This window comes from Molothrus aeneus, chromosome 5 (genome assembly GCF_037042795.1).
Source record: "Molothrus aeneus isolate 106 chromosome 5, BPBGC_Maene_1.0, whole genome shotgun sequence".
In the NCBI taxonomy this organism is placed as follows: Eukaryota; Metazoa; Chordata; class Aves; order Passeriformes; family Icteridae; genus Molothrus; species Molothrus aeneus.
In genome coordinates, this window is record NC_089650.1 from 63651274 (window position 1) to 63665078 (window position 13805).

General features: G+C 46.6%; 1 protein-coding gene across 1 annotated transcript in view; it reads left to right on the plus strand.

The window, feature by feature from the left end:
- The window catches only part of FRMD4A (FERM domain containing 4A), a 367232-nt gene that overhangs the window by 339776 nt on the left and 13651 nt on the right, over positions 1 to 13805 (plus strand). Inside the window, exons 16-20 of the mRNA XM_066550978.1 lie at positions 4094 to 4227; positions 7552 to 7674; positions 10722 to 10950; positions 12111 to 12167; positions 12933 to 13170. Coding sequence (XP_066407075.1) covers positions 4094 to 4227; positions 7552 to 7674; positions 10722 to 10950; positions 12111 to 12167; positions 12933 to 13170 — 781 coding nt within the window. The remainder of the gene's footprint in view (positions 1 to 4093; positions 4228 to 7551; positions 7675 to 10721; positions 10951 to 12110; positions 12168 to 12932; positions 13171 to 13805) is intronic.

Sequence of the window (13805 nt, forward strand, 5' to 3'; positions counted from 1 at the left end):
GGCAGATTCAGTTTAGGTGTAATATAGTATAGAACAATATAGTATAATGAAGTAATTAATTAGCCTTCTGATAAGTTGGAGTCCTCCTCATCATTTCTCCCTGCCACAGGGGTCATCCTGTTTCAATACCACGCTGCAGAGGAAATCCATGTGTTGGGCAGAGAGCACAGATAGGGGCTGTCTGGGGCTGCTGCTGGTTGTGCACTGACATCCTGGGGCAGTGAGTCAGCCCAGGCTCTGGCACAGAGTGAGCGTGGGGGAAACTTCTCTCCCTGCTCAGGGGACCTTCCACAGGGACCTGAGCCAAATGCCAGCGAGCTGGAGCCAGCAGCCGGATGTAGTGTGAAGGGTTTGCCATATTTAGATGTGTTTTTCCTGGAGCAGAAGACTTGGAGAATGAGAAAGAGAAGAGATGCCTGGATGTTTTTGCCTTGCTGCTGCTCAGCCACCTTGTTGCATCTCCTCTCCTCTCCCCTCACAGCTGCTGTCACCAAGACTTGGCTCTCTCTGCCCTTCAGCATTCCATCTGTCCTCCCTGCTTGTTTTCATCCTTCTCATTCATCCCTTTTCCAAGTTGACTCCACTCTGCTACAATAGATGGAGGAAATACAACCAATGAGTCACTGGTAGGACTCTTCTCTCCAAAGTGGTGTTTGCTCTCCCCCCTTTGGCAGGCTTTAAAGCAAAGCTTGTCTTGGACCCCAGCAGACTTGTACCTGCCTAACACTGGACCAGATCCTTCAGGGGTGTGACCCATGTGCTGCATGTCCCCTTCAACATCACCAAGACTGTCCTGACCTCACCAGTATGGAAGTGAGCAGAACCCAGCCTGTTAGCACTGGTGAAGTTCAGCCATGAATTCTGCTGGAGAAGGAGTTGGACAGGGAGGACCATGTTCCCCCTACATTTCTCAGCCCATGTTCTCCTGAGTGTCAGTGGATGAAGAAATCACTCAGAGAGGCCATGTGATGAAGATGAGTGCTGAAGATGAGTGCTGCTTCCACAAATTAGTAGGGCATTAAGTGGACATTTAGGTCACCAAGGCCTGTGTCCCATCCTGTATGCTGAGACAGAAAGGGCACATACACATAAAACCAGCCCCCAGTTCAGCAGGTTCCTGGTGCCCACCAGAGAGAAGGCTCTGTGCCTGCTGCCTGGTGTATTTTCACAACCCTTTTTGTTTTAGGGACATCAGATGGTTCTGCAGAAGTGTGTGTTAAAATGCAGAGTTTGGTAAATCCTTGCACTGCGAATGGGAAGGAGGCTGAAAAATAATTTTCACAAAAAGGTTCAAATGCCATATAGGAAAATCATATATTTCAGCAACATTTCTCCCATTTACTGCATTAGGAATTAACCCTAATTGTGGGAGATAAAACACCTGAGAAAGCCTCCCAGGCAACCATTTCTTTTGCAGCAGGAGCCTCTTGTGTTAGGACTGATCTCTCAGGACTGATTTTTCTCTGTTGCTGATCCCCTTTGGAAGGCACTGGGCAGCCATGACTCAGTGACCATATCTAATAAGGCTGATTTAAGGTAGTAGCTGCTTGATTGGTTTGATTTGTGCTGGTCTTTGTTTATTTCTTGGTTGTTTTTACGGTATTTTGATTTGTCATGACATTTTTGGGTCAATTGCCACTGGGTTTAGAAGTGGATCTCTGATCACAGCCTTATTCAAGGTAGGATTGATACATATTTATAAATAAAATGCCTCTAATGGAAGCCATAGGAACCCAGCAATACAAAGCATTGTTCTCTGCTCATTTACAGTCATCTCATACAGTGGTGGTTCTCTTGACTAATCAAGTTACCAGTTCCTTTTCACCCATGAGAACAAGCAGAGAATCCAGCCAGTAAAAATCTAATAATACACTGCAAAATAATTCAGCTTTGAAATAAAAATTCAAAACCAAACATTAGTGCCAACAAGCAAATGACTTTGGTTTCAGCAGGAATCCCATTGCTTCACTCAGAATGTGACAGCATGCTTCCAGGTCCCCTCCAGTTCCTTTGTTTTGTGGGAGCAGTGAAAAAGATGGCAAAATGGGCACTCAGTGGACAAAATGTGCACCAGTTGTGTCAGGGTTGAGAGCAGCATGCTTCTCACACAGGGAAAGCACAGCTGGAGCAGATGCTGTGAACTGTCTGGGCTTGATTTGGGTCCCTACCAGCTCAGCCAGAAGCCTTTTGTTTCCTTCTTGTGGGCATACCCCAAATCAGCACAGGGGGCTGGCCAGATGCTTGTAAATGTTTCTGTGTAGCTGCTGTGGCAACCCACACAGCAAAAAGGAATAGCTTTTAAAAATAAATCTGAGGCTGCCGTGGAGGTATGGAGCAGACAGAGGAAGGAAAGGGGAAGAGCAGTTGAAAGGGAAACATAGGTCATTAAAGTTGTCAGAAAAGAAAAAAAGAAAAAGGTTCAAAACATCTGCTGGACTCATGAGCAACTTTTTACCAGGACTCTGCAGTTTGTTGACAAGTCCATGAAGAAAATCAGCAGTTCAATTTTTCTAGTAACTGCTCACCAGGGTTACTATTCAGAATTACTGAGTGCTGGAGAGGAGTTTCCCTGCCAGTGCAAATACAGGGCTCCTCTAGAAGGTCCCATCAAGTTCTTCCAGCACAGAGGTGTCTGCAGAGTTGAGTTTTGTTGCTTTATGAGGGCAAACAAATAAAATGAGGATGACTACAGCAATTACACAAACATCTTACTGTGAGGTTCTCCTCCTTTGTCTGATAATGCTCATCCTGGCTGACCTTTAGAGAGATCTTTTCCACCACCCCCACTTCAGGACAGCCCAGTAAAAGGTGTAAGTAAGGTGTTTCATTGAATAAATGCCAGCTATCTTCCTTCATGAAAACTGCAGAAAATAACTGGTGGAAAAGATCTGTGAGAGTCTCTGCTCCCCCTGAGCCAATGCAGAACTGCCCTGTGGCAATTTTTGCCTCAATCCCCTTTCAATTTAGCTTTAATGGTCTGCTGGAATAGTAGCAATGAAAGATGAAGCTGAAAGCACAAATTTCACTGTTTTGCTGCCAAAATAAAGAATTGTTCCCAGATTCCCTCCAAAGCTCTGTGAAATAACAGCTTTTTCAACCTCCTTGGTCTGAGTGCTTTCACTGAATGCTTGGAGGCCCCTCTAACCCCCATCTGATGACAGGTGCACAGAAAATTTCATGTAGCATCCTGTTGTATCTGACTGCTGCAGATAATAAAGGTCTGCTTGCTCTGTGCCATTGCTCAGGAGGGGCAGGGAACAGGTCACTGCTGAAAAAAAATATTTCTATTGGTACACCAGCAGCAAAAGGAGGTATAAGAGAATATCCATCCTTTATTGTGTGAGGGGGAAACATAGGGACAAAGGATGAGGTTACTTCATCAAAAAGTTCCCCTGAAGAGCTGAAATTACAAATGTTGTCATGACATCTGAGCAAGAGTCTGACTTAATGCACAGACCTACTTCAGTGGGAGTTGCTGGTAATTGCCACTTGAAAAGCCAAGCCATTTGGACATGCAGTTAAATATCTCGACCTACACCTTCACAAGAAACAGCTACTACCCCAGAAGGAGCTATAGTTGGGGTTTTTTGGTGTATTTTACTGGAATCTTCCTAGGTAATTTTGTTCCATTACAGTTTTTCATAGAACGGGCCTTGTAAGTGGATTGAATTACATGTTTGCTCTGGGATAATTGCAGTTCTTAAGAAGTAGGCTGTATTGTCAAATGGTTTCTCCCAGATTTAATTTCCAAAAAATGCCTCTCCAGGGTTTTGTAAACTGTACTTTACAATTGGGAAGTTTCCTGGGAATTGTATGTGGGTTTCCTCTAAGATCTTTAGATGAATAATTTTGCTGCTTTTATTTTTCCAGATAATGGTTACAAATGTCTTTATGTGCTCCACTGTTGAATCTCTGACTGTTAGCTTAAACATTTAGGATTTGCTGTAAACAAAAGTGCCTGGGTAACACCTGCTTCATGTCACAGTCCAATTTCTTTTTGGAAGGGCTGCGTCCAGGCTGTGGTAAAATTACAGGCACTCCAGATGTGTGTTCTGCTGTCAGCTGACCTAGTGAAATCATTGTTTATTGACAGGTTCCCAAGAGTCAGACAGTTCTCAGTCTGCCAAGAAAGACATGCTGGCTGCACTGAAGTCCAGGCAAGAAGCTTTGGAAGAGACGCTGCGCCAGCGCTTGGAGGAGCTGAAGAAACTCTGCCTGCGGGAAGCGGTGGGTGCTGGACACTTTATAGCCTGGAACACTTCTTGCTTTGTTACAGCTGCTTCTTTGGAGCTGGGGTGGGGCCAGGAGATGAGGTTCCTTCCACAGTCACCTCTTACAATTGTACAATGGCCTCAGGGAGATCCAGCTGTTTCAACCCCAGATTGCAAAGTCCAGGGCTTTTTTCCCCACATCAGCTGGGTGCCCTGTTGGCTTGGGGCAAGGAGGATGCTCAGCATCCATGTTTGCTCTTTGAAATTGTGAATAATTTGCATTCAGCCAGGCTTCTTACTAACTTTGATAAGAATGTCCTGCTATTTAAATGCCATAGAAGGCTGTTCTATGTGCTGGTCATCACTTCTCAGAGAATTTCTACTCCATTAGCAAAAATAGCCCCGAGGCTGGCACACTTTCTTCTTGGAGCAGGCCCAACTTTGCATGCTTTTTTTTCTTCTCCAAGCACGCTCTGCCATACAGCACACAAGGTCTTATCTGCTCCATGTAGATTGCCTTCATCCAGTCAGCTCTGGCACTGCTGGAAAGGAATGCCAGTGTGGAGACAGATCTTGCAAAGAGGAAGCACTGTGGTCATCCCAGGTCATGCAGGACAGCTCAGGAACTCATAACCTTCCCACTCACCTGCCAGCTCATTTTGGAGTACATAGGAGGCCATTTAGTGATCAGTTTAATGTTTGGGGAAATCACAAGTCTGTTGCAGCTGTGTGTGGAGATTAGCAGCAGTGTACTCAGGTCATTCAGCAATCCTCCCATGTTTACCGGGCCTGTGTATCTGATTTTAATAACAAATTGTGACATGTAGCACAACAGGAAGCTGGCTGCAGACAGTGGCACAGAGATCTTCCAGTTCTTGCTTAATGTTTGATGGGTATCTACCTTTTGACAAAAATGGGAGAAATGGGTCACTGATTCAGGTCTCATTGCACTTTGTTTCAATTAATGTATGGTTTTAATGCCAAAAAGAACAAGTTGGGGAAAATACCTCTCAACAAAGAACATCAGCAGAAATCTCTGCTGCCCCTGTTCCCATTCTTTACTCCATGGGAGCAATCCCTTCCCACCTGAGAAGTCCTGGTTGATTTCAGCCAACAACTTGTGCTGTGAGAAAGGTCACAGGATCAGATCCAATCTCTAAGTCCATTGAGCTGAGATCATCCACAGGAAAAAAATCACAGCTCTTCAGGGGCTGACTGTCAAGGTCTGGAGGCTCTACTTGGCCCAGAGGAATTTACTACCCTGAGCTAACCCTGCCTGACTGCTGATGACTAATCCCTGCAGCAGCACCGGATGCAGGGGAAGATGTGCCTGTGCCACAGCTGCAGGAGCTCACAGCCCAGTGCCTTCCCTTTAACACCAGCCCTGGTTCTGCTGCAGCCTCAGGCACTTCAGGAGCAAGCAGGATGCAGGCAAAAGCTCCCACTGGGGCAGGGAGCTGGGGATGAGGAGCAGTAACTCCTTAATGTGCTGTGGCAGGACTGGCCAGAGCCCATCTGTCAGCACATTAAGAGCTGGTAGAAAGTGTTAGTGCTTTCCAAAGGTGATTTGAGAGAGGCAGTTAATGGACACTTGGAATCTGACCCCATCTTGCAACCCTTCAGCTCATCCATCAGCAGCTGCTAGTTGAAAGCTTCCTCTCAGGCTGCCCTTCTTCCTTTCTGCTTTGGCATGGAAATGGTCAAAACAGAGGAAGAGGGTGGCAAACCAGGAGATAAAAAAGAGTTAAAAGTGGGGGCATAATTAAGAAAGCATGGCCAGAACCATTCATAACTCTGGCATCAGGTTACTTTGGGCCATCACTACTCCAGTTACTTATTAATTTAGATTACATTGCATGATCGTGCCTTTGAATACTTTCTAGCTTGTGGAGGCAGCATGGTAGCTCACATTCATTTTGTTCTGCTCTGATCTTTACAGATTTTACAGAAGATTAACTCTTTACCCACTGCCCTGCTTCATATCACATTAGGAGTTATAAAGAAAATATCCCTGTTGCCCTCAGGCTACAGGAATCTGTATCTTGGTGCAGTGCTTAGAGCCACAGTGCAAGGAACACATTTTGAAAGAAAAACTGAAATAACCCCACAGGGCTGGAGGGGCATTGCAGAGTGGGACTCTGATATTGCAGCCATGCCTCTTGCAATAGGGGGCTGTGCACATCATCACAGAGCTCTGTTGCAAAATCATTTTGCTGGGAATTGCTTAAAGGGAGGATTTGAAAATGCCAGGTCCTTGTTTCCAAGTGACCTGAAAAGAGTAGAAAGAAAAAACCCCATTAGGGAGTGGAGGAGAGGCCAGGGCAGGCAGGGACTGGGCTGTGCACCCACACTCACATTAAGGTCAGCTGCTGTTCTTTGGGATTCAGATGATTTAGGTTACTCTGCCAGCTGGATCCTCTCAACACTGATGCTAAGGAGCACAAAAGCCTTTTGTCCTTCATGGGGAGACTTTTGAGTACAAGGAGTCTGGGCTGTGCTGGTAGTCAGGCTTCTGCCTTTTTCTCTAGGCAGTTCAATGCCTTTAGTTCAGATGTGTGTGCCTGTATTGTGTAGCCTGGGACAAAAACCCCACAGCATTAACATCAGTAGAGGTGCTGCTTCCTGTTGTCCACTTATTCTGAAATTCTGTGAGGTTTGCTTCAGATCTTGAACATATCTTTGCAAATAACCCCATCAGTCTGACAGAGTATCAGCTAATAATTGCTCCAAAGCTGCCCATGACATCATTGAGGTTTGGAAAGCATTCTAATACATGAAGTGTTATCAGACAGGTAATGAGGTACCAGGCACTGCTTTTAGTGACCATTTCCATTGCATTCCTCTCAGACACGTCATGAATCAGGTGGGAATGTTTTTCTGTGCAGGTCATAACCTGTGTGGCTGTTACCATTGCAGCTTTCTGACTCAGCAGACCTGCATCCTGCACGAAGGCTCTGGGGTCTGCTCACCCCTCTCAGAAGCAGGGCAGAGCAGATAGGAGCTCTTGGTTCCTGCTCACCCTGCAGCAGAGATGAAAGTCTGTGTGCTGCAAGCCTGCTCAGCCTCAGGCCCTGACACCCTGGGGCTGGGCACCACTTACAGACCTGCCCAGGGCAGGCCACAGAGCTCTGTATTCATGCACAGGTTAGAGAGGAGGTCCCCACCCTCAGTGCTAGGTTCTGAGTTTACAGGGCTGAGTGCTCTCCTGTGTGTTTATCAGCTGGCTGAACTGGATATGTTGTTAATGAGCACCTGTCATTTTAGGGGCACACAGGAGTGGTGGTGTGCTTTGCTGTGCTGCAGGATTTCCCAGAGCACTAACAGCATTTTCTGCTTACAGGAGCTCACAGGGAAGCTGCCACGAGAATACCCCCTGGATCCTGGGGAGGAGCCACCTATTGTAAGGAGAAGAATAGGAACTGCCTTTAAACTGGATGAGCAGAAAATCCTGCCCAAAGGAGAGGTGAGGCTGTGCCCTTCCCTTCCAGACACGTGTCCCCACCTCAGGTCTCTAAGGTGTCCAGTGAGCATCACACAGGAGCCATCAGTCCCATGGTCGTTTTTATTTTAAATTACTGTAACTGGTCACAGTACCCATGTGAGTTTTTTTAATATCCATCACAATAGGGAAGGAGTGAGCGAGTTGGGTAATTTCCTTCAGACTAAAGGTGAAATGATTGAGGTTCAGCCATTGCTTTTCTAGAGGTAACAGAAATAGCCTGGGTGACCAACTGACCATGGCAGTGCAAGTGCTCTGGTGACAAAGTGCAGTGATTTGTGTGAGCAGGGAAAATATCAGGAGCCCCCCAGGTCATCTGAGCCCTGCTTCTGCCTGTCTTGTTTTTGCAAACAGCCTCTTGCTTTCCACTCCAGTAGCAATCCAAATTCAGGCCCCCTCTAACCAGGGAGAAAAGCATCACCATTATCCATCCTAGCCCTGCCACAGCGAGATAAAAGCATTTTGCTCCCCAGTCCTTAAACAAAAGAGCCTTCATCCCTACCTATGGGGAGCTGGAGTTACATTTTTCTAAGTTTGCCAGGGAGTGTTTGTTCCCTTCCTTGCTCCCACAATGTGCTGGGTCAGTGCCCTGAACTGTGGCTGTGAAAACAGGCCTGCAGCAGCTGTAGGGCAGGACCAGATTCACAGAACAACTATTGTCTGTGGAGGCACATTTGTCTCAAGACACTTGTGTATATTCCAGTCTTGAGTTTCCTTTTTATTTTTGTGGGAGGGGAGACTGAAGCTGGTTGTGACTGTGTGGTTTGAGGCTCAGTTCAGCCAGGGAATTAACTGTTTGTCGTTTTGTTGGCATTTTCCTTCTGCTGAAAAAATAAACAGCTGGAGCTCTTTAGTTTTGTTCTCAATGGAGCCTGGGAGAGGAATTCCACCGCAGTCAAATATTCATGAGCTAGCACCTTTAATTAAGCTTTTCAAAGGGAAGCATGTCTTAGCTGAATTACTCCTAAAACCCCTGCAGTCTGTTGGCTGCTCAGTTATAACCTGATCTCCTGCTTCCCCAGCTCCTGTTGCTACAGGGCAGCTTTTGGGGCCACAGGGTGAGGAATCTCCTTACTCCAGTGGCAGGATTAGGTGTGGAGAGCAGAAAGGTAAAGCAGCTCCTCCCCAGTGCAGGTGCTCAGAAATCCAAACATGCTGACTCCGCTTTTTCTCTGCCTCTCTCTTCGTCTGTCAAATTTTAAGGCTGTGTTGAAAACCATAAATTTCTGTTCTCGAAGAATGATGTTGAGCTGTGTTTGGCTGCCAGTTTGAAAGCATTTAGGGAGGGTACCAATGGTTTTCATGCACTTTTCAGCAAGTGCAAACACTGGAAAATCAATTTTTTTAAAATGGTGAAATATTCCCTCAACCACACAAATCCAGGACTGAAATTACTAGCTGTGACAATGACCTGAAGCAAGACACTTCCATCTGAAGGCAGATGATTGCTCTCATTTCCTAGAGCTTTATTTATAGGGGCCTCACTGGAGGAAAATAGACAATTATGGACAGGAGGAAAATTAATATATTTTTCCTAGGATATACTGAATGATTTAGAGCTGAATCTGTGAAGGTCTGAAATAACAGCTCTCACATCAAGCTCACCATACCTTTAGCAAGACCTTTGTCAGATCAAGACTTGCAGGGAAGGGTCCTGGTTTTTTTCTTGGTAATCACCTTTACCTGGTCTGTAATTCCTGACTCTGGGAAGGCTTTTACCAGGAGATGATGAATCAGATTCCAGGCCTTAAAACCCCATCATGTCAAGTTCACTTTTAATAAGTCTGGCACTAACAGAGTTTATAAAGTCTTCAAAGCAAAAAAGGATCTGTTAAAAAGATAGAAGGTGCGTTCACTCTTCAGTGAAGTGAGGGAAATGATAATTATAATTCTAAGGCAATGCTGACTCACCACTGATAGCAAAAGTATATTTTTTAAGCCAGAAACCCAGAATAAAAACTTCAGAGAATGCTTCAGTCTGATTAAATCACACAGCATCAGCTCTTACACTGCTGCTGAACAAAGAGAGGATTTGAACTTGGTAACAGGGATCTCCAGGAATATATGACTGTCTCACCATTCACTAAAAGTAGAAAAACTTGTCTTTTCTTTATTTTTTTTGTTAAATTGCAGTGTACTGGGTTCCTCTTTCTAGCAGACTAATTCCATTGAGCTGGGGGAGGTAGCCAGATCCGTTGCAGATTAGCCAGGCCCTTTGAAGCTCACAGCCTGGGGTCCCTGTGCAGACTGGGAAGCTCTATATCAGCTTATGCTTTGGCATAAGTTGTCCTAAGTCCCTTATCTTTGGAGGATAACCAAAAATGGCCAGGTAGCTTTCAGGGTACACCTGATTGCATTCAGAAACTCAGCTGAGGCCCTGCAAGGGCTAATGCTGAGGGCACTGGTTCTTTCTGGCATACAGAGAGCTTGCTGTTGCACACTGCAGGCTCTGAGATCACCCTCCTGGCTGGTAACCTGAGGAGACAATTTTCTGGTGCCATCAGTTGCAGCAGCCCATAATTACTTCAGCTTGTATTTACCCCAGAGTGTTTGGTGGGTGCCAAACAAACCTGTCAAGGAGGATAAAGCTGTGGCTTTGCATCAATACATAGCAGTGAAATCAAATGGGGCTCAAATGTGGGGATAGAAAACAGGGAGAAGGAGCAGGTGGGTGGCAGGTGTAACCCAGAGATGGGTGTAAAAGGATGAATGTGAATTTGGCCATATTGAACTGCTTGAAAAGCCAGACAGCACACCATGGTTAGGGCTGGAGCACACATGTCCTCCTTGTGTAGGTCATCCCTTCCACCAGCTGGGCTTCCAGGCACTTTTGAGAGCAGGTGAAGGCAAGATGGGTATGCTCAGAGAGGCCCTGAGGGCAGCAGCATGACTGTGGATGCTTTGCTGATGGAGAGCCTTTGTTGAAGGCCACTGGTCAGGTTCTGGAGATCTTCCACATAGGTGGGCTCAGAGAGTTTGGTGGTAACCAGAACCCACTGGCCTTTCACCAGGAGGCAGAGCTGGAGCGCCTGGAGAGGGAATTTGCCATTCAGTCCCAGATCACGGAGGCCGCGCGGCGCCTGGCCAGCGACCCCAATGTCAGCAAAAAGCTGAAGAAGCAGAGGAAGACATCCTACCTGAATGCCCTGAAGAAACTGCAGGAGATTGAGAATGCCATCAACGAGTACCGCATCAAATCTGGCAAGAAGCCAACCCAGAGAGCCTCCCTGATCATAGATGGTAAGTGGGACTTGGTGCCCACCAAGTGACACCACCTTGGTGCCCACAGCATCACTGTGGAGGGCAGGGAGCAAAATTCTTACCAAATTTCCCTTCCCTCCTCCTCCCTGTTCTGCCTGGAGGGCCCCAAGGGTGCTGTCAGAGGGTGCTGTGCGTTAGGGATGTGCTGGGTCACAGCAGCAAAGCTGTGGTGTGCTGTGGATGATCAGGGTGTCAGCAGAGCAGGCTGTGACTCCTTTGTTCACCTGTGAAATTGCTCTCCTGGTGTCTCCTCCAGAGCAGTGCAGTACAAATGTAATTAATGTTAGCAGATAGGGGTGAGCTCTCTAGCTCAAAGGCATCTGTAAAATCAAAGCGGGAGCAGTCTCATTGCTGTGTTCAAATATTTCTTTTCATTTTCTTTTTTTAACAGTGTGATTCTCAGGGCACTTTATGGTTTACTGGGTTGTTGATTGATTTTTCATGAAATCCATGACTTTCTGCCGTGGTTCTTTCTCCCTTGTGGATTTTCCCCTTTCCCTTTGACTTGCAGAGCTTTTCTCTGTGCTTTTGTGCAGGAACTGAGATTAGAGCTGCTGTATTTGTGACCTGGGTACCAAATTGCACCTCAGTCTGAGATAACAGACAGCCATGAGGACACAGGTTGGGGGAGGCAGCTCAAATATCTGCATGCCAAGGACCTGAGAGCTTTTACTGCTGCTGCTGAGGATGCTCCAAAAAGTTTCCTTGAATTCCACAGAACTTATACTTGGTGTGAGCCTTTAGTTAGCAGCAGGATGATCATTTTAAGATGGATCAAACCCAGAGTCCTTAAGGGCCAAGATGTAAATCCCACTAATGGCACTGTGCCAGTTTGCATCCTCTGGGGATCTCAGCTCTCTGTTGTTACTCAGTCTTAATCCCCAGTTATTGAAAAGACTTAGCAGCTCCTTGGAAGGCAGCCTGCTATTGAGAGACCTGACCTGCAGCTCTGCCCTCCCAGCCTGAGAGTGGGCTGAGTCAACCATTCATAGGAATTTTGCCTCTTGCTCTGGGGGGAGGAAGGCGTGGGTGACTGCTTAAGGCTAAGACTCAGTGGACAAAGACCATGGTGCAGTTGAGCACTCAGTCACTGCAAATCTTGGGACCATCTGACCATCTTTGTATTTTCTTCTCTTCAGAAGGAAACATTGCCAGTGAAGACAGCTCCCTCTCAGATGCCCTTGTTCTCGAGGATGGTATGTTGGTTGCTGTATGTTCTGGAGAGTGGGAGAGTGGGAAGGGATGTAGGAACTCCTGACTGACACTCAAAATAGAATTACTTTTCTGTGTAATAGTCCACAGATAGATCCCAGAAGAAAGAAAAGTTTGGTTTCCCCTAATGATTTGACTCTTTGACTACTTCAAGCCAACTAGGACTAATAATAGTTACAATCAGACTAAACCTCCCCAAACTGGACTTCCTCCACATCTCAGCCCACGCGTTCTTCAAAGCTGTGCTCTTCTTATCTTCTTATTCTCAGGCTCCATCATTCACAGCCTAAATGGCGAACAAGATATCCAAAAAATAGGAGGGCTCCAAAAAATACTGTCCACAACCACTGCATGCCTTACCATCAACAACCTCGCCCTAATAGGAACACCATTCTACTCAAAAGACCAAATCATCGAAAATCATCATTATGGTTTCCCCATAATGTCTGACTCTTTATCTTGTAGTCTGACATCAGGCCTGGAGCAGTTAATATTGCTATGGTTACTGCTCTGAATTATTTCAAAAGACAGTCCTAGAATGGCCCATCACACACTCTTGCTGGCCATTCTCTCCCAACATGAGAATGTCAGCCAGTGCCCTTCTGAAGGTCAGGTCTTCAGAATGTCCCTGAGCACAGCCAGGGGAAGCAGGGCAAGGAAGCAGGCTCTGGAGGTGCATGGCATCTCTCTAGGCTGTGCTGCCACTGGGGGTGTCACACAGCCATCACCTCTCTCCCTTCTCTCCACAGAGGACTCTCAGGTCACCAGCACAATCTCCCCCCTGCAGTCCCCACACAAAGGCCTCCCTCCGCGGCCGCCGCTGCACAGCCGGCCGCCGCCGCCGCAGTCACTGGAGGGGCTGCGCCAGATGCATTTCCACCGCAGCGACTACGACAAGTCCCCCATCAAACCCAAGATGTGGAGCGAGTCATCCCTGGATGAGCCCTATGAGAAGGTCAAGAAGCGCTCCTCGCACAGCCATTCCAGGTGAGCCAGGTCTCTTGAAGCTCCAATGTAGGAGCGTCGGGAAGTAGCATGGTCGGGATGGACGGAGACGAGAGATCTCTGCAGCCAGATCATCGAACTTGAGGTTTATTGCACAGGGCCTGGGTGCAGGGGCCTGCTGGGAGCTGCCAGCCACAGCTCAGAGCAGGCCCGAGAGCAGAGAGGGGCAGAGAGGATGAGAGGGTAAGAGAGTAAGAGGGTAAGGGAGTAAAAAAGGTAAGAGCATTGAAGGGTAAGAGAGTGAGGTTCCCGTTACAATAAATCTTCTTCTGTGTTGAATATTCTAATTCTCACTAACCAATCTACTACAATATGCAAATCCTATAGCATTTACATACAGCCTATAAGAATCATTACATTACCATACTGTGTTACATTTTAAACCCTCAAAACTCCTCTTTGGACCTCTTCTGCCAAGCTAGTAGAGTCTGCTCTGACCCTTGGGCCTGTCTGCAAGCAGAGGGTATTGTTTCATCAAAAGGGGATTACCTTCAGCCAGCCATACCATTGTTTTCCAGTTGTTCAGTAACTAAGGTATCTCAAAGCTTGCTTTCATTTCAATCTCGCTTATAGTTTCTATATTCTCAAAATCTTTTGCCAAGCAATCATATTTATAA